Below are 26,276 nucleotides of genomic sequence, written 5' to 3'. Positions count from 1 at the left end.
TATACCACATGGAATACCAGCTTGGTGCTCTCAATTTCTGGAAGGTTCCCCATTGGAGGTCTGAAATGGTTGCAGTCTCCAGAAATATCAATTGGAGTGAAGTGTTGCGATTTCATTATCTCCCCGAGACACACAACTGACATGCATGTTCATTTGAGACGGGTTAGGGGCACGGAAGAGAAACCAGAATAAGACAAAGTAAAATCTCTCAATAACTATGTAGAGTACATGTCCTTGCATTCGATCTAATCACTTGTAATTCTTTCCCCACTCTTTAAACTGATAGTTTTGTGTTTACAGTTAGTGCTTTTGTGTGTGTGTGTGTCTCAAGCTGTGTCTGTCTCTCATGCGGTCTCTCTCTCATGATGTCTGTCTCTCTCTCTCTCTCTCTCTCTCTCTCTCTCGTGCTGTCTCTCTCGCTCTCTCCTGCTATCTGTGTGTGTGTGTGTCTGTGTCTCTCGTTGTCTCTCATTGCAATGGAATGAGATAGCCAAACATGTTTCTCATATGTGGGTCAGTCAGCAGACGACGGACACGCATCCCATGAATCCAGGTTTGTTGTGAACCTCGAGGCAAAGGGACTGTGTCCCAATCCACCACAACCAGGCCTCATAGAATCTGTGTTCATGTGTTGAAAGCTGCAGAGGTCTTGCTGAAAAGGAATTTAATCTTGTTTCCTTTGTGAAGGTGGTCAATATCTGGGATGGTGACACGTTTATTTTGAAATGGGTTTGGATAAGTGAGAGAGAATTGGGATTTGAAGTGCTGCCTGTTGAGTGTAGCTTCAATGTCATTTCAGCTGTTTAGTATTTGAGCACCAGTGTGACAGATGCTAATTGCTTTTGCAGCAACTTAATGACATTGTTTGTTGTATCATTTTTTAATAACCATCTATGTTAAATTGCTATGAAATGCATTCTTGTGCAAGCAAACATTGAAATGCCACAGTATATTGATATGTTCCATCCGTATTTGAATTCGTTCACTGATTATTCTATTCAAAATATCATTTCCATGATGCCTATGTGGTATTTCGCAACTAATCTGTGTTTGGAACATTACGTTAAATTGTCAGGTGCTGCTGCAAATACTTTTAATAATTTAATGAATTATCACTTGGTTCATTTCTTCAAAAGCTGATTTATGTACATGTTCATCAACCTTGTTGAAGGTTAGCAGTTTTTGTAACAGGAACAGTTTCACTGTGTATAATCTATGTCTATATAAATAATTACATTACAAAAATTCTCCTCTGAGCAGTTCTTTCTAACCACTAGTTTTCAAACTTTTGTCTGGCACTCATTGCACCTATTGGCACATTCTCAAGAGAGCTAACTTTGGAAAATGGACACTGCGTTATGGAACGGAAACATGGTTTTTAAAATTAATTCGTGGGATGTGGGCATCATTGGCAAAGCCGTCACTTATTGCCTATCCCTGTTGCCCTTGAGAAGGTGGTGGTGAACCGCCGCCTTGAGCTGCTGCAGTCCGTGTGGTGACGGTGCTCTTGCAATGATGTTCGATAAGGAGTTCCAGGATTTTGACCTAGTGAGGATGAAGGAACGGCGAGTTGGAATGGTGTGTGACTTGGACTTGGATGGGAACTTGGAGGAGGTGATGTTTCCATGTCCTTCTAGATGCTGGAGGTCATAGGTTTGTGAGGGGCTATTGTGTTTACCGAACAGTAAAAATAACATGCTCGTAAATCAGCTTTTTAAAATTCATTCTCAGGATCAGGGCATTACTGGCAAAGCTGTCACTTATAGCCCATCCCCAGTTGCCCTGAAGCTGTTGGATACAACTTGCTGGGCCATGTCACAGGGCAATTAAGAGTCAACCACATTGATGTGGGACTGGAATCACATACAGACCAGACCATGTAAGGACGGCAGATTTTCTTTCCTAAGGGATATCAGTGAACCAGTTGGGTTTTTATGACAATCCGACAGCTTTACGGCCACTTTTACCGATTCCAGCTTTTTTTTTTTTCGAACAAAGTTTAAATTCTCAAACTGCCGTGGTGGCATTTGAACTCTCGTTCTCTGGATGATTAGTCCAGGCATTTGGCTTGCTGGCCCAGTTGCACAACCACTACACGATCGTCTGTGGAATCCAATTTGAAAACCGATGTTTTAATGAGCCTGCTGAACCCAATACTGTGGCTTTGACAGATCGGACATCAGATTTACTGGCATTGAAACAAAGCAGAACAAACGAGTAAGAAACGCGACACGATAAAAGGCAGGCTGCAGTGTGCAGCTCAAAGGAAATAGTGAAGCAGCGATGATTTTTTGATCATCATCTCAACTTGCCATTTGTCTGGCAACATGTTTGAACCAACCAGTGACTGTGGGAAAGGGATGTGCAGAAGGATTAAGCCGCAAACCATTTTCTCTGGTAACTGAATCATCCATACTGCACTGATATGTTAGCCCATATTACGTGGTCAAGGCCCAGAGTGGGGTTTGAACTCTCAACCTTTTATCCCAGAGACGCAAGCTTGGCCAAGCTGGCACTTAAGCAATGCAGGCAGCCACTCTGTGAGACTGAGAGTCTGTGCAAACACACTCCCTGTGGAAAAATGACTTTTAGCAGTGCGTGGGATGAATGCAATCTTCAGAAGAGGTTTTAGTTCCTTTAGAAAGAACAAAAATAATACCTGGCTTTGGATGTTTCTGCAGCTCGATTCAAGGGTAATTCTGAGTTGTGATTTGCAAGTTGCACAAAACTATATTTTGCATTTTAATCATTTAGGAAAACATCATTTCATTTGGATGTTTGAGATCTTGTCGTTTTTATACAACCTGGATGCTTCTTTGGAAAAATTTAACAGCTCCGTGTTTTCCAGCAAACCATTGCTCCGGCTTCTTGCAGTAAACAATCGCCAGACAAACTATTTCAAGTTATCTTGATATTTTACCAAAGATTTATCTCTTTTTTTAAAAAAAACTATAGTTAAGAGCTGGAAGTTCTGTTGATGACCAAGCTGTTGTGTAACTGAGACAGTAAAGTAGGTACGACCAATCGTGCCCCCTTTGAAGATTGTTTCTATTTTTTGTTCTGGGATATGTCAACCTGTCTGCATTTCCTGCTCCTTTCCGATGCCTGCTTAGATGCCAAACACCACTTTTCCTTATGGAAATATTCCTCTTGACAGCATCCAGTGGTGATGGGAGCACCTACTTATTCTTTCAAAAAGGGTACAAATTGCAGTGTGGTAATAACTGAACACACAAGACACATTAGGATGTGAGTTGATTTATTTTAACTGGTCTTAATACCTTTTATTAAAGTAGCAGAATCGAGGATTTTTGTATGAATGTGTTCATTACCAGTACCACACGCAACAATAGCAACGTCACTGTCTGTTTACAAGCAACTGCAAAGCAGTTAATTGGCAAAAGACTAAGAAAATGAAGACACAAAAGCTGCCAGCACATCTTCGAATCTCTCTGCCTCCTACCCAGCGTTTGGAGCACTATGTCATGGCTGGTTGCTGCATTAATAGGCTGTGTCTTTGTAAGATAGGCTACAGACTTAGTCCTGCAATGCTCCCATATGGCACCCACTGTTAGAGATGTGTTAAGATGAAGATAGGTGGTACCCCACAGAAATAAAGGAAATGGGAAGTTAATAAATTACTTTATTGCATAGAATTTTTACAACATGGAAACAGGCTATTTGGCCCAACAGGTCCGTGTTTATGCTTTGCATGAGCCTGCCCCCACTCCACTTCATCGCACCCGATCAACATATTCTTGTATTCCTTTCCCCCATTATGTGTTTATCTTGCTTCCCCTTAAATTAACTATGCCAATCGTCTCAACCGCTCCATGTAGTAGCAAGTAGTCGCAAGTTCCACATTCTCACCACTCTCTGGGTAAAGAAGTTTCTCCTGAATTCCTTACTGGATTTGTTAGTGACTATCTTATATTCCATAGCCCCTAGTGTTGGACTCCCCCACAAGTGGAAACGTCTCTACTTTCTACCCGATCAAATAATTTCAGTAATTTTAAAGACTGCTATCAGGTCACCTTTCAGTCTTGCTGCTGATTAGTTGTTGCACATCTTGCGTCAGTCACATCTCGGCATCCATTTGGGAGGATTTGGCTGCCATTGATACTCAGATCAACAATTGGCAAAGCTAATTTTGGGGGATATGCAAGTGCAATGATTTGAGGCTAGATTCTATTTTATTATAATGTTTCACAATTCGAAAGGTAGGGAATAAAGAATATTTATTTCCTTTTCTCATCCATGTGCCTTTTTTTTCCAGTTTCTCTTATGTTCACCTGTTTGTACTCAGAACCTGCCCACAAAAAAATATTAGTTGAAGACTGTTTTTGTTTTGTTCACTTTTGAAGAAAATATAGTGTATTTCTAAAGTGGAAAAACCCAATCCAATTCATATTTTGTTTAGAAAGTGCAGCGCGGATGTTTACAGCTCGACTTGTGGAACTGCTTGCTAGCTCGATGTTTAATAGCTGTGCTGGGGGTGGAGGAGCACATCAGTTTAAGGAAAGGCAGATTTTTCCAGAAACATTTACTGTTTGCATTTGCCCACACTGCCATGATTGATTCCTTCCAGTGCAATGCAAGATTAAAGCCCATTCATCCATTTTAGGGAAACATGAGCTTGTGCAGAAGGCTTCCGTTCACCGAGACGGATCTTCCTCAGCTGTTGATACATTTCCAGAGCAGTATTCGTGTTCCAAAATAAATAGTAGTTTCAACACCATAGCTGAACGTTACTACGAAGCATTTTATTTAAGCTTAACGGTTCCTTCCAACCTACTGCACCCTTCCCCAAGCAGCGGGAGATTCACACAGAATTCTGGTGCTGACAGATATTTAAACAAAGATTAAGATAAAATTTCAGACATTTCAGAGAAATAAGATTTCTCACATCATCTGCATGCCAGAGGAAACCCCGACACAAGATAGCAGCCCTACAGTTCGCTGTTAAGACTCAGTCACACTGTAGCAAAACAGCCGATCAAACAAAATCCTCCCTAAACCAACACCACCAGAGGGAAACTGATCATTCAAGAACAACAACTTGTATTTATATAGCGACTTTAACGTAGTAAAACGTCCCAAGGCGCTTCACAGGAATATTACAAGATAAAAATTTGACATCGAGCCACATATTAGGGCAGATGGCCAATAGCTTGGTCAAAGAGGTAAGTTTAAGGAGCGTCTTAAAGGAGGCAAGAGAGGGTTAGGAAGGGAATTCCTGAGCTTCGGGGCTAGACAGCTACGGCCGCCAATGGCTGAGCGATTATGATCAGGGATGCTCAAGAAGGCAGTTAGAGGAGCGCAGATATCTCGGGCTGGTGCATGGCGGGGGTTGTGGGTCTGTAGGAGATTAGAGATAGGGTGGGGCAAGGCTCATGGAGGGATTTGAAAACAAGAATGAGAATTTTGAAATCGAGGCACTGCTTAACCGGGAGCTTAATATAGGTCAGTGAGCACAGCGGGTGATGGGTGAGCAGGACTTAGGATATGGGGCAGTGGAGTTTTGGATGACTTCAAGTTTGCGTACAGTAGAACATGAGAGGCCAGCCAGACGTGTGTTGGAATGGTCAGGTCTAGCGATGATAAAGGCATGGATAATGATTTCAGCAGCACTGAGCTGAGGCAAGGACGGAGATGGGCGATGTTACGGAGATGGAAATAGGCGGTCTTAGTTATGCTGCGGGATATGTGGCTGAAAGCTCATTTCAGGGTCAAATATGACACCAAGGTTGTGAACAGTATGGTTCAACTTCAGACACATATCGGTGAGAGGGATGGGGTCAGTGGCTATGGAATGGAGTTTGTGGCAAGTACCGAAAACAATGGCTTCGGCTTTTCCAGTATTTAATTGGAGAAAATTCCTACTCATCCAGAATTGGATGTCAGACAAGCAGTCTGACAATTTAGAGACTGGAAGGGTTGAGAGAAGTGGTGGTGAGATAGAGCTAGTCAGTGTACATGTGAAAACTGACTACGTGTTTTTGGATGATGTCCCCAAGGGGCAGCATGTAGATGAGATATGTAGGAGGGGGGTCAAGGATCGATCGTTGGGGAACACAAGAGGTAACCATGCGGGAGAGGGAAGAGAAGCCATTGCAGGTGATTCTCTGGCTAAACTTAGATAGATAAGACTGGAACCAGGTGAGTGCAGCCCCACCCAGCTGGATGACGGTGGAGAGACTTTGGAGAAGGATAGAGTGGCCAACTATGTCACAGTCACAATGGATGGCGTTTGTGACTTTGAGAGCAGTTTCGGTACTGTGGCAGGGGCGGAAACCTGATTGGAGAGATTCAAACGTGGAGTTGCGAGAAAAATGAGCACGGATTTGGGAGACGACAACATATTCAAGGACTTTGGAAAGGAAAGGGAGGTTGGAGATAGGGTGGTCGTTTGCAAAGATGGAGGGGGGGGGGTTAAGGGCTTTTTTTGAGAAGAGGTGTGATGACGGCTGATTTGAGAGAGAGGGGGACAGTACCCGAGGGGAGAGAACTGTTAATAGTGTCATTCATATCATTGCTGTGCACAGAATAGCTTCTGCATTTACCACAGAATAATCATGGCACTATTTCAAAGTATTTCCAGGACTAGTTATCGAGTAAGAAATGTTCTGCTGTTTGCTGCACTTCTAAAGTTTAAGTTTTCATGTTCTTTTCAGCTGCAAATTAAAACTACAGTTAGTATAGCTTATAAACTCCCACTTGACATGACCCAGCAGTTTTAAAAAAAAAACTTCAAATTCTGTGTTTTCTGCCATTTATCCTAACCGAATTCTAAAAACAATTATTTTGTATTCAGTTTTTTCGGCGGTTACTGAAGAAACTGCCGCCTTATACAAATACTGCTGCCTTCCCCTCTAATATACATTGATGCACCAACAAGAAAACTATTTTATCTTTCAGTAAAGAGCATTGCTATTTCAAATCATTATGATCTGGAATGCACTGCCTGAATGGGTAGTGGAAGCAGATTCAATAACAACTTTCAAAGAGTTAGATAAATACTTGAAGGGGGAAAAATTGCAGGGCTGTGGGAAAAGAGCAGGGGAGTTGGACAAATTGTAGGGCTCTTTCAAAGAGCCGGCATAGGCGCGATGGGCCGAATGGCTTCTTTCTGTGCTGTATCATTCTATGATTCTATTAATTACATCTTTGAAATCCAGGTTCCCTTGCCAACTGGAAGCGAGATGGGACTGCTCGCTAGCCCTGCGGCACTGCACCTGGGCTACTTCGAGCTCAGCCGGGACATAATCGTTGACAGTAAATAACGATAATTTTTTGTTGACAGCAACTTTCTTCTGGTTGTGATCCAGTACAAGTGCTATTGAACTTGGTGGCAGTAAATCTAAAAAAAGAAGCAAAATATTGCGGTTGCTGGAAATGTAAATAAAACTAGAAAGACCATCGACCTGAAACATTAACTCTCTTTCCCCACAGCTACTGCCTGACCCACTGAGTGCTTTCCAGCATTTTCTGTTTCTATGGCAGTAAATCTAAATTTTGGGGATCTAACATTCATGTTTCCAATTCATAACTAAGATTTGATGATAAACTGACAATTGCAGTTTATCACCAAACACATGTATAATTTGATTACATTTATTGACTGGGCTTTCAACAATGGATTATTGAATGGATTAGAGAGTTCCACATTGCATCCAGCCTCCGTGACTGACTTGGCCTCAGTATGGAGTGATTTGATGGGGGGTGACTATAATTATGAAGGGATGGGACAGCGTGGATAGAATCAGAGTGTTTCCAGTGATTGTGGGGTCTCCAACGAAGAGACTTCGATACAAGATTAAAGGCAAGAGATTTAGGAAAGAGGGCAGGAGTAAGTCTCACAGGGCTCAAGTTTCGGCTCGAGTTTAACTAGCTTAGTATGGAGTATCTTAGAAATTGCAATTCTCGGCATTTAGTTTGCTCCAATTCTAGTTGGTTAGAAAAGTTTCATTTTCGAACAGTTTTTTTTTCAAAAGGGGGCATTACCAGTCACTTAGGCCTGTTTTGCAAGTTTAGGCAGCGAAAACTTACTCCGCACTAACTTAGAATGGAGTAAGTCTCGATTGTTGTACGCTCAGAAAAACCTCGCCTACATTTTAAGAATTAGGTGCAGGGAGCGCGTGAGGGGTGGGTGATGGGGAATGAATGTTAGGGGATTTTACAAGCATTAAACACTTCACTTTTACCAATGAAGAGCGATCATCAATAATAAATGATAAATAAATCAATCAATCAAAAAAAAATTACAAAATTTAACATTTTTTTAAAAATCGATCAATAAATAAAAAATGTAAAGTTTCTACTCACCTACTGCAGCCTGCTGAAGAGCTGGGCGGGCCCCGCCCCCGAGATGCTGGTCGGGCGGGCCCCGCTGCCTAAGAGGAGTTCAGACGAGGCCCACCCCCGAGATGCTGGTCGGGCGGGCCCCGCTGCCTAAGAGGAGTTCAGACGAGGCCCACCCCCGAGATGCTGGTCGGGCGGGCCCCGCTGCCTAAGAGGAGTTCAGACGAGGCCCACCCCCGAGATGCTGGTCGGGCGGGTCCCGCTGCCTAAGAGGAGTTCAGACGAGGCCCACCCCCGAGATGCTGGTCGGGCGGGCCCCGCTGCCTAAGAGGAGTTCAGACGAGGCCCACCCCCGAGATGCTGGTCGGGCGGGTCCCGCTGCCTAAGAGGAGTTCAGACGAGGCCCACCCCCGAGATGCTGGTCGGGCGGGCCCCGCTGCCTAAGAGGAGTTCAGACGAGGCCCACCCCCGAGATGCTGGTCGGGCGGGCCCCGCTGCCTAAGAGGAGTTCAGATGCGGCCCACCCCCGAGATGCTGGTCGGGCGGGCCCCGCTGCCTAAGAGGAGTTCAGACGCGGCCCACCCCCGAGATGCTGGTCGGGCGGGCCCCGCTGCCTAAGAGGAGTTCAGACGAGGCCCACCCCCGAGATGCTGGTCGGGCGGGCTCCGCTGCCTAAGAGGTAAGGGCAAGCAGGCCACTCGGCCCGAGATAGAGGCGACGTCCCTTCGGCCAGGAATAGGGTTGTCGCCCAGAGACAGGACGCACTAGGAGGGCCAGGAGCTACTGCGCGCACACGCAGTCTCCACTGCGCACGAGCACAGCTGCTGGCACTGTTTTTGGCGCAGGGCTGTAGCTCCACCCCCAGCAGCTCCTGCTGCGCCGCACTGAGCTGCAAATGGGCCTACAGATATCGGAGAATCGCGAGGTAAGTATTTGGCGCTTTTTCAGTTCTACAAATTAGGCGGGCCTCTCCAAGATGCGCCGTTCTATCGGGGGTCCGAAACTTGGGCCCACAGAGTTGTGAGACTGTAGAATACGCTCTGTTAATGAAGAAGAGACCATCTTGACCTTGTGAGAATAAGTTTGTTAGTTAAAGGAAATATGGGACAAAGTGAGATGGGAACAGGCCGGGGGAGTGGGATTAGGACTACTGCTCGTGTGGAGGATAAACACCAACATGGGCTAGTTGGGTTGAATGGACTGTTGGGAGATGTGACTTCGATATAATGCTCCCATAAAAAGAAATTTTTTTTACATAGCTCTTTTCACCGGACGTCCTAAAGCGTTTCACAGCCAATGAAGTTCATTTGAAGGGTAGTCACTGTTGTAATGTAGCAAACGCAGCAGCCATTTTGCGTACTGCAAGCTCCCACAAACAGCAACGTGATAATGACCAGATAATCTGTTTTCAGTGATGTTGATTGAGGGATAAATATTGGCCAGAACACCTGGGGGAGAACTCCCCTGCTCTTATTCAAAATAGTGTCATGGGATCTTTTATGTCGACCCGAGAGAGCAGACGGGACCTCGGTTCAACATCTCATCCGAAAGACGGCACCTCCGACAGTGCAGCACTCCCTCAGCACTGCACTGGGAGTGTCGGCCTGGAATTTTGTGCACACGTCGCTGGAGTGGGACTTGAACCCGTAACCTTCTGATCCAGAAGATGAGAGTGCTCCTCACTGAGCCGCAACTTGACATCATAAGATACAGCATTTTCTATCCTAATGACTGAGGTTTAGTTTTTGTATGTTGTGGCACAATGTAATGGAGAAAACAATGACTCGGTCCAGAAGTGAGGGGAGGTGCTAATTATGATTGAGATTGAATTGTGGAGGATCTCAGGCAAAGCCCCAGCATAGAGCTGTTGCAGCATTATGATGCTCCTGTGTGCTATCCCACCTTGGGGGAGAGACTTTTGTCCAGTGTATTCTGTAGGTAAGGGTTTAAGTGGAGCTGATTTTGTGTAATATAATTAACTGTATTTAATTTCTTGCTTCCACTTCACATCAGGTGGAACCCTTGCGTTGCACAAGTTCTGTTGTTTTTTTTTGCATAACAAAGCACTGAATCTGACCACTACGGCCTCTGTCAGAAGCAATTTCAGCCTCAACACAATTTCCCAGATATGAATCAAGTGTAAATGTGCCTTGTTTCTACAAACAGCTTCTGCATTTATACTCTGTGTACATTTCAGTTTAAAGCTGCCTTTATATCGCTCCAAGGCCATGCTATTGCCATTGGCTCATGACGTGCAGGGCTCGCACAGCCTGCCATCCAGCAAGTGCCAAGTATCATCTTACTGCCAGCTGCAGCAATTCTGACCAGATTGTCTTTGGCGTTGCAACCAGCTGCATGTCCGGGACCAAGAGCCCTGGCGCCCCATTAATTGGCGTAAAAGTGGCTTCATATGCATGATGCAAATCTGTTTTTATTTTTGTGTGTCACGTTTGGTTTGTTCTTGCATTTAAACTTTGATCTTCGGCAATCTCCAGGAACTTGAGCACATAAATCTAGGCTGACACTCCCAGTGCAGTGCTGAGGGAGCGCTGCACTGTCGGAGGTGCCATCTTTCGGATGAGACGTTAAACCGAAGCCCCATCTGCCCTCTCAGGTGGCCGTAAAAGATCCCACGGCACTATTTCGAAGAAGAGCAGGGGAATTCTCCCCGGTGTCCTGGCCAATATTTATCCCTCAATCAACATTAAAAAAAAAACAGATTATCTGGTCATTATCACTTTGCTATTTGTGGGAGCTTGCTGTGCGCATGTTGGCTGTCGGGTCTCCCACATTGCAACAGTGACTACACTCAAAATACTTAATTGGCTGTAAAGCGCGTTGAGACGTCCGATGGTCGTGAAAGGCACTATATAAATGCAAGTCTTTTTTTAACTCCCTTATGTATTTGCACCTAACTACTGTCAAACAGAACCACGCTATCAGATTTGATAGACAAACACAGAATCGTGAGGAACAATGAAGAGCAGTAATAAGGCTTGTCCCTTAGTTAATTACCGGAGGGAATTGTGTACTGTTGTTTATCCCTTGGTTTCGCTTCTTGACTTCACGAAGAGCTCATAGGGGTGTTTGAGAATAAACTAAATGTTTTGTGTTTTATGAGTCATAGCTGTAAGCAATAGAAAATGTATAATTGTTACTTGGCTTCTGAAAGGAGTTTTATTTTTTTACATTTATGAAAACCTGTACAGTAATTCTTACCTTGAAAAGAGCCTCTCAGAGATGAGAGGTAATGAATTTCTGAACAGCTTTCTGATTGCCACCTTCCTTAGGCTGTCTCTTAATTTAGATTTTTCAATCCTTTATTTAATATTTGTTTTCCACTGATTTCCCAGCACGGCTTGCTGCTGGGTTTGAGATAGCATTTACACTACATCTGTTGCCCCAGTGCGAAGCAGGATCAGACACCTTCCTCCAGAGTTTACGTTTGTAGTGAAACTAGACCTATAGGGTCCCAAATTTGGCCCACCCGTTTTTTCGGTGCACTCACGTGAGATGCGGCAACTTCCTCGGCTCAAAATGGCGGCAAAAAAGATGTCCCTGGATTCTGGCCACTCTGTTGACTCTCCCGGGGCTTGGCGTGGCGTGGCGATTCCATTGGGGGGGCCTGCGCGTGAAAGAGTGCCGGCAGCTGTCCGCATGTGCATTAGAGAGTTCGCGCATGCGCAGTGGTTCCTGCCGATGGTGCGTGCTGCACCGTGGGACCCGATGCGTCCCGCCCCTATCCCGGGCCGAGTGGCCTGCTGTACAGTAACGAAAGAAGCCTGTCTTCTAACGCACTTAGTTCTTTTGTTGGCTGCCGGCATTATATTCTACACATGACTATGCAAAAGTTCAGGTAGAATTGTCTATTTTGAAATCCATCTCAAAAGTTTCATCCCGGTGGGGGTGATAACTGTGTAGCCAGTAATTTTAATGAGCTTACTCAAGACTTTCCTTAATCCTGTTGATGAAAATACTTTCCTACATAAGAACATAAGAATTATGAGCAGGAGGTACTTATATTTTTTATTTGGATATTTTGAAAAAATTATGTAAATATGTTTTGTCTCTTTACTATTATTTTTGTAGTTTAAGCTTCCATGAATGCTTCTGTTGTACAGCAAATTAACTTTGCGAAGTTTGTCATATGATGTCCTATACCTGTTTGATCCTATGCACATTCTTTAGTCAAGTCATTAAGTACCTACCTGCACTGATTTTTTTTTAACTCTCCGCAAGGATTTTCTGTGCGGCCACAAGTGGCCACATACACTGGCCTAAGTTAGTTTGGAGTAACTTTTAGCTGGCCAAATTTGTTTTTGTGGCTAAAACGGGCGTAGGTGGCTGGTAACGTCCCATTTTGAACAAAAAGAAACTAAACTTTAAAAAAATCGTAACTAACTCGCTTATACTGGCGCAAATTGAATGAGCAAAATGGGGATTTTTAAGATACTCCAGAAAAATCAAGTTGCTCCAAAAAAAACCGGAGCAACTCCTATGCAAATTTGGGCCACTTAAGCCTCTTTTGACCATCGAAGCAAATTTGGCCCGCTAAAAGTTACAAAATGGCTACCTTGCCATCTGCAGAATGCACCGGCTAGCCCTCCCGCCATGGCTAGGGACGGCAGGCACGCATGACTGTAGAGGTGAGGGATTTTGACTTTTTACAGTTCCTAAAAGTTGTGTGGTCCTAATGGAACATGATTCAGTTTTAATGCAAAATATCTTTTATTGGATATTTTACAATGTATTTCAACAACAGCAAAGAAAGGCTGCACCCATCCCTCACCCACATCTCGTGGAAAGTGCACTTCCTCATAGGGTCGGTGGGGGCCAGCTTGGGTCTCACCGGTGGCTGGCGCGTGGATTGAAGTGGGAGTGGCATTTGAGTATCCAGCCTTTGTGTCCTTATTGCAGTAGCTAGCTCCCTCATGGCATCTGCCATCGTTTGCACACCCTCTGAAATCCCTGCCCTCAGTTCCCGTCTCAGTGCTGAGATTTCTCCCGACAGTGTTGCTAACTCATCACGCACCCCACTGACGGTCGCCACGAGCGGTCTTGTAAGGGCATTGGCCTCCTCACCCAATGACATAACCTGATTAACATCTGATGAAGGCTGCATCTCAGGAGAGACTGGTCGGCTTCTCCTTCCCCTCGCCGTGGGTCTGCCTAGTGGCACCCCTCCAGTGCGAGGCGCAGGCTGGGACGGGGTGTCCCAACATGCATTTCACCATCGCCATTGGGACTCTCAACCTCGGAAGGTGTGAAACCATGGAATGTCGCCGCGGGGCTCATGGAGGTTTCTGGCAGTGTGATGCGCTGATCCATATCACGATCAACATTCTCCCGTGAACACATTTCCATGGACCCCTCCTCCCACCACCTACCTTGGTCTGGAGTGCACGCATCTGGATCTTCAGGATGTTCAGGATTGTCATCGTCTTCTGCAAAATACAACAGAACAGTCAAATGGTTAGCAGCACAGGAGGGGGCAGAATGGGTGGCATGAGAGTCTCACGCGTAGCAGGCCAGTCAGCAGGTTGATTTGAAGGGCAAAGATGCATTTTAATGACTCGCCCTCACCCTCGCATGTGGGTCCAGCTAATTCTTTTTCTGCCGGTGCGACTCAGCAAGGCAGCAACCCTCTGTTCCAAGGGTGATAGTTGGTGCAGATTTGGCGGACCTCCTCCTGTTCTAAGTCTTTCTCTTTTGTTGTGGACCAATTTTTTCTGCAAAGATGAAAATATAACTCTTCACACATGGTGCGCTTCTGATGGGCGGGACATATACAGATGGTCACATTTACAATTGCAATTCAATTTAAAGATGAAGATATTACTTACACTTACTACTTGACCAACGTCCTGCCATTTCTTTTTGCACTGGCTTCCAGATCTTGCGGCATTCACCCCTGCGGAGTATTCTTCTGCAACTAGGTTCCATTGTCTTCTCATTTCTTTGGGTGGAACTTTTATGGGACCACTCTTATTGATATCCCGCTCCAGCCATTTGTCCTCAATGCCAGGGACTAGTTTGGAGGACATGGAGGAAATTCTTTGTTCTTGTCGCATGCTCTTGGTCATTGGTGTATTGGACTTACACTCAGGTAATCTTGAAAAACCACAGTTCTCACCTTTCTTCCACCTATGCAGCACTCCTTTCCACTCCCTCAGCCATCCAAAAATCACTATTCACACCTTACCTTTATTGCCAATGTTGCAGAGGCGCTGAGGACACTCTCCCTTTAATTGGCCTATTGCCAAGCCTCCTGCTCCATTCACTGAAAGGCGCAGTGCGCATGCGCTGAAACGGACATGCATCCCCCTGCTGGCACTCGAGGACACGTTGGGCCCAAGCCCTGCCACCCTGCTGGCTGCGCTGAGCAAGCACGACTCAAGCTCCGCCCCCCAACCCCCCCCCCCCAACAGGTTTCTCAGCGCCACGCCATGGGACCACAGGGATCCAGGAACGGCCAAATTATCCCGGTAAGGTTTCAGCGCGTTTTTCCCCTCACTAAGTCGGCGTACCACAGCTAACTACGCTGCGCTTAAGCGGCTGGGGAAATTTGGACCCATAGTGTGCAGCATATTGCAGAATGGAAGCATTTCCTGTACCACTTGTCACAGTCGTCAAGTGGCAGGGATTTTTTTCTGGGTGACTTCAGCAGTAGCTGGGCTGCAGCAAGCAGAAAGTGCAACGGTCAATGCTGCTCTGCCTGCCTTCACTTTGGTTCGTCTGCATCGAATCTTGCAGCACAGAAGGAGGCCATTCACCCGTTGTGCCTGTCCTGCCGACCTGAAAGCTTTCCACTTAGCCCTATCTCTCTGCTCCTCTGCACACTATTTTTGAGTATTTATTCATTTCCCTTTTAGGAGTTATCATGGACTTTGTTTCCACCTCTATTTATGGCAGCTCATCCATGTTAAAGCAACCCTCTGTTCTCATCCATCGCTTTTTCTTTTGGTGATCAATTTATGCCCTCTATTTACCAACTTACTGATAAAAACAAATAGATTTTCCCTATTTACCTCATCAAAACTCGATGATTTTGAACACCATTATTGGGTCTCCTATTAACCCCTCAGTTGCAATGGGAAGAGCCCAGTGTCTCTGGTCCCTTATGGGATGGTGCATGTCTCTGAATACTGTAGGTGCGTGCTATGTCATGGGGTCTGTCAGCCTAGAGGTGACTGAATGCACAATTGGGTGATGGTAGCCTTTATTTTCTCTCCTACGTGAGGATATGCAGAGAATATAATTGGTTCCTTCACTGGGGAGCAGGGGCAGGTGGGTTTCGCATGCAAATCTGAAGCCAACAATTGGTCCTCGAGACCAGAAATATGAAGGTAAATTTAAGAATTCCACATTCCCAGAAGGGAGCAGGGCTTTAAGGGAGAACAAGTTGACGATTGGCTCAGTATGTGACGCAGTAGCCCCAGTTCTCTGGCCTATGTAGTTTTTCAATAAAAATAATTATTTTGCACAAATTCATGTAACTACAAGCACAGAGTCTGTGATCTAATGAAGAATGGTAGTTTAGAACAGCAACAAATTGCTTTATGAGCTTTAACATAGAGAAACTTTTCAAGACATATTGCAAAGATGTGAAAAATAAAATGGAATAGAAGTCATGCAATGGTGGGAGAGATAGAAGTGGTGACCAATACCAATAGCCCATGTACTAATTCGCATCAAGTCACGATCACCCATTACCGTTGTGCTTTCTGACTTATATTGGCTCCCGGTTAAACAACGCCTCAATTTCAAAATTCTCATCCTTGTTTACAAATCACTCTATGGCTTTCCCCTCCCTATCTCTGGAATCTTTTTCAGCCTCACAATCCCACAAGATGTCCGTGCTCCTCAAATTCTGGCCTCTTGAACATCCCTCATCATAACTGGTCAACCATTGGTGGCCGTGCCTTCCGTTGTTTTCGGCCCTAAGCTCTGGACACTCTCCATAAACCTCTCTGCCTTTCTATCTCTCTCTCCTCTTTCAAGACGCTCCTTGAAACCTACTTCTCTAAACAAGCTTTTGGCCATCTGCCTTCATTTCTTTAATGGCTCGCTGACAAATTTATCTGTTTTGTTTTGTCTTGTAACACTGTTAAGCGCCTTGGAATGTTTTATTACGTTAAAGGTGCTATATAAATAAAAGTTAGTAATTATTGGGTTGAAAATAGGTGTTTTGAAAAGGAGCGGGACTGAGGCAGCTGAAGGCTGTGCCAACTCTGGTGAAGCAAAGGGAGGGAAGGTGTGCAGAAGGCCAGAGTCATTGGGTCAAAGGTTGTGGAAGGGAGTGTAAGGCTTGGAGGAGGTTGTAGAGGAAGGAACAATGGAGATTGAGGAGGGCTTTGAATTTGAGCAGATTCACCAATGCAGCTCTCCCGGAATCCAAGTTCAGACAGCGCCAATATGAAAACAGCTCTTGTCTACAGCTTTCAAAAGCAACTTGACTCCTGTTAAAATAATAGTAGTGTGTAAAAAGACACGTGCCCTTTATAGCTGCCGGGTTTGATGTGGACTTGGGAATTTGTAGACCGACATCTAGTTTTTTGATATCGGGTATGTCCACATGAGCACCTTTCCAAGAGTGATGATAGAACTGTTGTACTGGTCCAGGAGGGGAAGTGATAGCATAAAAGTTTAACGATGAAACAACCTTTTGTTTGACGTACTTCTCCCATTGTGTCTCCAAAAAAAAAGTTGATAAAAATATAATAGTATGTCATACAAAAAAGCTTTAACTTTTTCTTTTTGCATTTCCCTGATAGAGCACATGCAGAGGCAGCTACCTCAGTGAAGCACGCCCCCAGAACCGACTCGTCTGGGGCACAGGAGGAACAGGATGGCGGAGAGGCTGTAAAGTCACAGGAAGAGGATGCACAGACAGAAAAGAAGAAGAAGCAGCGGAGAGGATTCCGAGATCGGAAGGTATATCTATCTGGTGGAATCAGCGTGGTAAACCGGAATGTCAGAATTAGCAATAACCCAGATCATCCCCTACAACCCTCCCCTTAAGGCGCTGGCTCGTCCTGGGCGATGGCAGCGTTCCGCAAATGCCCAAGTATCTGTGCTTTGCCGAAGTGGCCATTCCTCGTGTATGAATCTGGACAGTCAGCAGGCTATTGATTATGGACACATCACAACTGAACCTGATCCCATCTTCACCCAATATCCACACACACACACTTTGCAGCACAGATCACTGTATAGTGATCAGGAAAATGAACACTGTAATGTATTTGCTTCATGGGTTCTTAGCTTAAGAATTCATAGTAACACATTGCTATTAAGAACTAGTTGGTTTATTTGCAAAGGTTTAACAATCACACTACACATTCCTGGTTCATCCACCAGGCTTACAACTGCATACCTCATTGTGGATCCTCTGAACCCAACTGGCTGGGGTTTTATTGAGTCTTGTGAACATCACGTGACTGGCTTAGCTGCTCCCAACTCAACAGCTCTACAACTACTTTAGTTGAAGACAATAATCAAGTGCCCCCTGATTAAAGGGGATGGGGGGACGGGACACCAAACACTTTCTAACAAGTGCCCCCTTGTTTTTTTGGAGGGGTTGTTTTTTTTTGAGGGCACAAAAACACAAATTGTACAGGTGCAAACCTGTGAGCTCACTCTCGGGCATACCTGACAAGCACTGGCTGATTTTCCCCTCCCCTTCAGCTCAGGTTCTCTCCTTTATTTCAAGTTTTTGTTTCATACCCCTAAGTTAACACTTGGCTACATATTAGCAAGCAATGATCAAACTGTCCTCCGTTAGAAAGTCAGGATTGACCACTTCACGTGCAGTTTCATTGATGCCATCAACGATTAATGCATCTAAAAGCACAGTTGACAAGGAAAGGGACCTATATCTGCCATTGATCTGTGACCGTGGTACACGTCTCCTGAGAAAATCATGCATAAATTGGGCTTCCATTCGAATGTTAGCTGCTGTGTGTTTTAATGCTTGCCTTACATTTTAGAAGTGAATTATTGCAAGTTTCCTCTCCAGTGATAGTGCTAGTTAATTTATTGAGATCAGACATTACATTATGATATCACCATCACATTTGAAAAATTGTTTCTCCAACTTAACATGCCACAAACGTAGCAATCTCTTCCAAGCCACCTTCCACAGTGAAGGTTTGTGCCTGAGCTAGGCTACATTTAAATTAGTCGGGTTGCATTCAATTCCTAAACTAACCAGGTGCAGAAAATGGAATTTTTGGGCAGTTGGCCATTTTTATATGCAGCCAAATCGTGGCAGCCAGTTCACTAAATCATATTCTATGTTTTTGTCATCTGACAATGCAGTAGAGGAATTGCATTTCAATAGGATTTGACATCATTGGCTTTTTCAATAGAATTCCTTCCTGTTCCCTTTTTTTTTACAATTTTTTCTTTATTCTAACCTGTTGTAATGTGGGAAACGCAGCAGCCAATTTGGGCACAGCAAGCTCCCACAAACAGCAATGTGATAATGACCAGATAATCTGTTTGTGATGTCGGTTGAGGGATAAATATTGGCCCCAGGACACCGGGGATAACTTCAAAATAGTGCCGTGGGATCTTTTACATCCACCTGAGAGGTTTATCGTCTCATCCGAAAGATGGCGCCTCCAACAGTGCAGCACTCTCTCAGTACTGCACTGGTCAGCTTAGAACTTTTGTGCTCAAGTCCCTGGAGTGGGACTTGAACTCAGAGGCGAGTGTGCTGTCCACTGAGCCACGGCTGACACTTAAAACAGATGCTATGAGGAATTCAACTTCTGTTGCACAAAGCGAAATTGTAATCTTTAAATTCAACCCATCACTTGCACTATTATGGAGAATAAATCTCTCATTTCTTCAGGTCTATCAGGTGCGTTCCGTGAGCCTCATATCATTTGATCAAAAGTCGCATTCATTTGCATTCACATCGAGCTGCCAATACCAGCAGAACTTGATCAGATTTTTAGGCTTAATCAACCCATGAGTGAGCAGCCCTCGCAATAGATATTTCCAAGCATCCAGGCCCTCAAAATTTAAACAGGAGAAACCGGAGGAGTAAGAAATAATAGCGAAAATAAGCTGGGCTTATGTGTTGGATAGAATTATGGAATGATGCAGCCCAGAATGGCCCATCGTGTCTGTGCCGGCTCTTTGGTAGAGCTATCCAATTAATCCCACTTTCCCATAGCCTTGTAAGTCTTATCCCCTCAAGTATTTATCCAATTCTCTTTTGAATGTTACTAATGAATCTGCTTCCACTACCTTTTCAGGCAGTGCATTCCAGATCACAGCAACTCGCTGTATTTAAAAAATGCTTCCTAGTGTCACTTCTGGGTTTTTTTGCCAATCATCTTAAATCTGTGTCCTCTGGTTACTGACCCTTCTGCTGCTGGAAACAGTTTTCCTTTATTTACTCTATCAAAACCATTCACCATTTTGAAACACCTCTATCAAATCTCCTGCTTGACCTTCTTTTGCTCGAAGGAGACCAACCCCAGCTTCTCCAGTCTCGCCACAGAACTGAAGTGCCTCTTCCTGGTACCATTCCAGTAAACCTCTTCTGCACCCTCTCCAAGGCCTTAACATCCTTCCTAAAGTGTGGTGCCAAGAATTGAACAAAATACTCCAGCTGAGGCCTAACCAATATTTTGTAAAGGTTCGGCATAACTTCCTTGCTTTTGCACACGCTTACTCTATTAATAAACCCGAAGATCCCATCTGCTTTTTGGAACAGCCTTTTCAACTAATCCTGCCCCCTTCAGGTGGGATAGACGGGACTTGCAAGCAGGATATGGACTGTTGCCTTGAAAGCCTCAGTTTTAAGGCCTCTGCTGTGAGGGTGTGGAGTTAAAGGACATAATGGTAGTGATCAAAAGCTTATCATCGAGGTGGGTTTTAAGGCGGCCTCAAAAGGGGGGAAGGAGATGGAGGAGTTTCGGTAAAGAATTGTCGAGCCCCGGCAGCTGAAGGAACAACTATGAATGGTGGGGTGAAGGGAGTGATTGAGCTGTTCCACAGATATCCCAGCAACCACACCATATCATCATCGGCAGTCCCTCGAAATCAAGGAAGACTTGCTCCTACTCCAAAAGTGATTTCTCGGGTCATTTAACAGTCTGATACGGGAATTACAGTCTCTGTCACAGGTGGGACAGACAGTGGTTGAAGGAAAGGGTGGGTGGGGAGTCTGGTTTGCCGCACGCTCTTTCCGCTGCCTGCGCTTGTTTTCTGCACGCTCTCGGCTACGAGACTCGAAGTGCTCAGCGCCCTCCCGGATGCTCTTCCTCCACTTCGGGTGGTCTTTGGCCAGGGACTTCCAGGTGTCGGTGGGGATGTTGCACTTTATCAAGGAGGCTTTGAGGATGCTCTTGAAACGTTTCCTCTGCCCACCTGGGGCTCGCTTGCCATGCAGGAGTTCTGAATAGAGCGCTTGCTTTGGGAGTCTCGTGTCGGGCATGCGAACAATGAGGTCCGCCCAACGGAGCTGGTTGAGTGTGGTCAGTTCTTCGATGCTTGAGATGTTGGCCTGATCGAGAACCACACCAGCTCAGCATCCATTCTACCAAATATTTGGTTTTCTTTGGTAACTGTCTATACACAAGTGGCTCAATGACTCGCTGTTCCATCTCAGAAATATGTGTGTGTTATTTTGATGGGAATCTTGAAATTGCTCCTTCAATCCCACTTATTGCCCGTGGCCACTTGTACATGACTGATTCTCGTCGTCCTCATTATGCACTGCTGCTGCCTTCCTTCTCCATCTTGTCGCTGGCCACCGTTGCCTCTTCATTCTTGTTCTCCACCACCACCGCCACCTTCTTTTCCTTGCTTGGCCAAATGGTCCCCCTTTTCCATCAACTATTCTTACTGCAGTACCTTTGCTTGAATCTTTTACGTTTTGTGTTCGGAGAGTTTGTTGCAGGAACCTTAAGATAATTTGAATAAAGCATGCCCGAGGGGCTGATCTTCGAGGCCTCAGAGATGATTATTTCTTGTGAAATTCAGCTTCCTTTTTCTGTAGTTAGTAACTCATTTTTACATACTTCAACACTGCAAACCCCCAGAGACTTATCATTTGCACATTCTTCTTCCTATTATTATTCCACTTTTGGTACTATTGCAGATCTGCAGCAGGAGCTCAGTGGCCTTCCATAACTATCATTTGTGAGGTGTGAATCCATTGTATTACCTGATTTGTGAACTGAGCTTTTCTTGCTAAAACATGGTATAATATAGTGAAATCCTGTTGTGCAATTGGCCAAGGGGAACTAAAGTTTGCATATAATCTAACCAGTCTGATGTCGAATGGGAGAAACAATGTCATTATCAACTATATATGCATATAAGAAAGAAAGACTTGCATTTATATAGCACCTTTCATGACCGCCGGATGTCTCAAAGCGCTTAACAGACAATGAAGTACTTTTGAAGTGTAGTCACTGTTGTAATGTGGGAAAAACAGCAGCCAATTTGCACACAGCAAGCTCCCACACACAGCAATGTGATGATGACCAGATCATCTGATTTAGTGATGTTGATTGAGGGATAAATATTGGCCCCAGGACACCGGGGAGAACTTTGAAATCGTGCCATGGGATCTTTTATGTCCACCTGAGAGAGCAGATGGGGCCTCGGTTTAATGTCTCATCTGAAAGACGGCACCTCTGACAGTGCAGCACTCCCTCAGCACTGCAGCCTAGATTTTTGTGCTGGAGTGGGACTTGAACCCACAATTTTCCGACTGACGAGTGTGCTACCCACTGAGCCACAGCTGACACTGACATGTATGTGCCAGTTCTTTGCTAGAGCAATTTCAAAACTAATCCCACGGACCTGCTTTCTCCCCATAGCTCTGTATCTTCCTCTGCTTTGAATACTTATCCAATTTTCCCTTGAAAGACGAGGTGATCTCAGCCTCAACTACTCCCTGTGACAATGCATTTCATGCTCCATCAACATTCTGCATAAAGAACATTCTCTTGGTCTTTCTCCTCACTCTCTTGGTGACGGTTTTATCTTAGTGATTCCATGCCATTGATACCACAACCAGAAAAAATAGTCTCTTTGTATTCATCCCATCAAAATTATTTATAGATAGAAAAAACTTACATTTCTGTAGTGCCTTTCAGGACCTCTGGATGTCCCAAAGCGCTTTATAGTACGTGAAGTCACTGTTTTAAGGTCGGGAATGCAGCAGGCAATTTACACACAGCAAGATCCCACAAACAGCAGTGTGATAATGATCCGATAATCTGATTTAGTGATGTTGGTTGAGGGATAAGTATTGGCCAGGACACTTTATAAACCTCCATTCAATCTATCTGATCTCTCTTCTCCAGTGGAAATAGTCCCAGTATCTTAAGCCTCTCCTCTTAACAATAGTTTCCCATCCCTGGCATGATCCGAGGATAGAAAATAGTCAGTGTAGCGTTTACCTTTTCTCCAAGTCAAAAAATGGCTTTTGTGAAAATGTTTTAAACTGTAACTGGTAGCATGTAGTGCAGTGAGGGAGAAAAAAGGCTGCTAACATTGGGGAAATACAGGGTGAGCCTCCTTTATTCAGAACTCCCTTATTCAGAACGACCCCTCGTCTGGAACCATTCCCGGCCACCGGGTGGCGCATGCGCAGAACTCCGACATGAACAAATTGAAGTCCTTCCTCGCTGCTGACCTGACCCCGCGATCGCTGGTCTGACCCCGCGATCCACTCGCCCCCCCCACCACCCCGCTCTCCCCCCCCCCCCCCCCCCCACCCCCCATGATCTCTCTGCCGTACTCCCAGCCCTAATCCAGCCAGCCCCGATATCCCCTTGCTCAGTACCTGTACCATCCAATTTAACGTGACAACCCCTCGTCCGGAAAAATCCCTTATCCAGAACAGGTCAGGTGCCTTCCTTATCCGGGACAACATGTATATGTTTATATCACATGATTTTGAAAGTAAACGCGAAGGAAAAGGAGTGCCATTTTTCCAAAATCAGTGTCCAGTCCACACCTTTTAGAATAATTGGTATTGAAACTCCAATGTCATCTGCAGGATCTTTCAAGAATTCCCTTGCAACACGATAACATTATATTAGTGGATTTCCCATGGCATTGCTCACAAGTCAGCGGGTGTGCTGTTTCACAGTGACAGGAGTGTTACACCTTGTAGCCCACAATGTATTATTCTGCTGCTCAGCTGGCGCTATATTCACTGTTGCCAGGCTTTTAAAGGGCACAAAGTCTATTTGCTTTAAATGATCCGAGGCAAGTCACAGATTAATTGCTGTTGGTGATTTTTAATGTTTTATTCGTTGCCAATCTTTCCAATTCTTTGTCAGATCATAAACACCAAAGGTCACCTTGCACCCATCAAAGATCACTCTGCGGCAATGATTTTGCTCTTAGCCAAAAGGCCTAGAGCCAAAGCTGCACCGTTCCTGGAAGTACTGCAATACCAGGAAGTGGACGGGGCAGGCCCCGGAGGCCCCCCACCCACCTCCTATTGATAGACGTTTGCAGATTGACAGGTGCTTGTAATTTTATGGGTTCAGGTTGCAAGAAATCAGCATGGAATGACTTTTTTTAAACTTGACAGTTAAGTGTGATGGACCAATTGGGGTAGATGCTATAATTAGCACGGTTCCCACACAAACGCTCAACATATGTACTATATTCCCCTCTCTATTATTTTAGTGCAGGAATTAACCTGCTTATTTTAAAATAAATGGGTTAATACTTGCATTAATTTCTCAGAGGAATTTAGTAAAAAATTTGTATGGCAGCAGTGCCAACTAAAAAATCTATCCTATTAGTATAAAATCACAGGGATATTTTTGTCATTTGGGATTCAGGACATTGGATATTTACCTTCTGTGGACCTGCTTAGAACCAGGAATGAAATGTTTTGTATCGAGGATTTGCTGGAATAAGAAGATAAGAAATAGGAGCAGGAGTAGGCTCTACGGCCATTCAGTCAGAGCGTGGCTGATCTTCGACCTCAAATCCACTTTCCCACCCTATCCCCATATCCCTTGATTCCCCTCGAGTCCAAAAATCTATCGCTTGAATATACTCAATGACTGAGCATCCACAAGGCGTGCAGTGCCTCCATGTACTACAGTGAATGTTCCCCTCCCATGACCGATAAGGGGAGCTCTTGATTACAATCCATCTCTTCTTTTTCAGGTAATGGAATACGAGAACCGAATTCGGGCTTACTCCACTCCAGACAAAATCTTCCGATACTTCGCAACATTGAAGATCATCAATGAGAATGGAGATTCCGAAGTGTTCATGACCCCTCAAGATTTTGTTCGGTCCATCACACCAAATGAAAAGCAGCCAGAGAGTGAGTGAATGAACATTCAATTCAGTTCATTAACTTTTAAGATAAATGTTCCCATGGTTATAAACGTTCAACAGTGCTCCACAGTCAAGTCTGAAGACAGACAAGTTGTATTCTAATCATGACATTCGCACTCAGGCTAACCCAAGATGCTGTGTCTGAGTGGTATGTGTGCTCACTCGGTCCGTGCAGCAGAGCTGGTCTCCAGTCGCCCAGGTTAACCCTTGCCACTGGACCAAGACCTCGCTCTGTCAAGCCCGTGTGGTGGCTGGTGTGCAACGGCCACCACACATTTAAAAAAAAATACACGAGCAGGCATCTTCCACCCTTCAACATATAGTTTGGGACCTGGAATATTAGGTCCTTCATTGAAAGACCTGTGAACTCATCCCTTTTCGGAGTGGAAGCAAGTCATTCTCGATACAAGGGACCGCCGAAGAAGAAGCCTGAGTGGGTCATCTGGGGGAAGCTAATGACTTGGTCATTGTAGTCGTGGGGAGAAGGTAGAAGTATCCCTCCCTGCAATGAACCTGTTACCAGATTCCCAATATTGGTAGTTTTTTTTTTCTTATTGTTTGTATTTTACCAGATGCACCAACTAGAAGATTAAGCACGTCACAAGCAATTTTGGCAGGACTGGTGGAGAGTCACGCAACCGTGCAGCTCTCTGTTGATCGCAAGTAGTTAAACCAAAGTATACATCTGTCATTCACTTTGAAAAAGGCAATATTTAATCTACGTGCCCTCTGTACTTTTGGTACTTTTGGCCCCTTGGAGTGTGTAAGAGTGGGGTTGGATAGACAAGCCCCTTCTGCAGAACAATGAGTTACTCAAAATTGAAAGAAACACTTGCATTTATATAGACCTTTCACAACGACCAGACGTCTCAAAGCACTTTACAGCCAATGAAGTACTTTTGGAGTGTCGTCACTGTTGTAATGTGGGAAACGCGGCAGCTAATTTGCGCACAAGCAAGCTCCCACAAACAGCAATGTGGTAATGACCCGATAATCTGTTTTTTTTTGTGATGTTGATTGAGGGATAAATATTAGCCAGGACACTGCTCTTCTTCAAAATAATGCCATGGGATCTTTTACGTCCAGCTGAGAGCAGACGGGGCCTCGGTTTTAACGTCTCATCCGCAAAACAGCATCTCCGACAGTGCAGTGCTCCCTTAGCACTGCACTGGAGTGTCAGCCTAGATCTTTTTGTGCTCAAGCACATCACAAGCAATGTTCCTCATTTTTTTTTGGGTGCGTGGCCCATTCACAGTTTTGCGCATGTGTGAAATTTAACATTGGCAAAGCCAGTCCCAGGCTGCACGGGACTGGCAGAGAGTCGCGCAGCTTAGCGGGAACGTTGATCACAAGCAGTTAAATATAAGGCTACGTCTGTCATTCACTTTGAAAAAGGCAATATTTAAACTAGGTGCCCGCTGTACTTTTAGTACTTTGTGGGCCCCTTGGCATGTGTAAGAGAGGGTTTGAATAGACTGGCCCCCTCTGCAGAGCAATGAGTTACTCAAAATTGCAACAATATCCTGTTTTTTTTTAAAAAAAACAATAAATTCCATTAAACCTTTGTCCTTGGTCATCAGAGAATAAGATTCACATTCTTCAGTCGAGTATACTGAAATGGAAAATTGCTT

The 26,276-nt window shown here is 44.8% G+C and overlaps 1 protein-coding gene across 3 annotated transcripts in view; it reads left to right on the top strand.

The window, feature by feature from the left end:
• The window catches only part of micu1 (mitochondrial calcium uptake 1), a 116,277-nt gene that overhangs the window by 32,251 nt on the left and 57,750 nt on the right, over positions 1-26,276 (top strand). For all 3 annotated transcript variants that reach the window (XM_070865576.1, XM_070865574.1, XM_070865575.1), the window contains 2 exons: positions 17,076-17,235; positions 24,469-24,631. In XM_070865576.1, the coding sequence (XP_070721677.1) occupies positions 17,076-17,235; positions 24,469-24,631 (323 nt within the window). The remainder of the gene's footprint in view (positions 1-17,075; positions 17,236-24,468; positions 24,632-26,276) is intronic.

This window comes from Pristiophorus japonicus, chromosome 22 (genome assembly GCF_044704955.1).
Source record: "Pristiophorus japonicus isolate sPriJap1 chromosome 22, sPriJap1.hap1, whole genome shotgun sequence".
Taxonomy (NCBI): Eukaryota; Metazoa; Chordata; class Chondrichthyes; family Pristiophoridae; genus Pristiophorus; species Pristiophorus japonicus.
The sequence above is the reverse complement of the archived record's forward strand: the minus strand, read 5'-3'. Positions and strand labels throughout refer to the sequence as shown.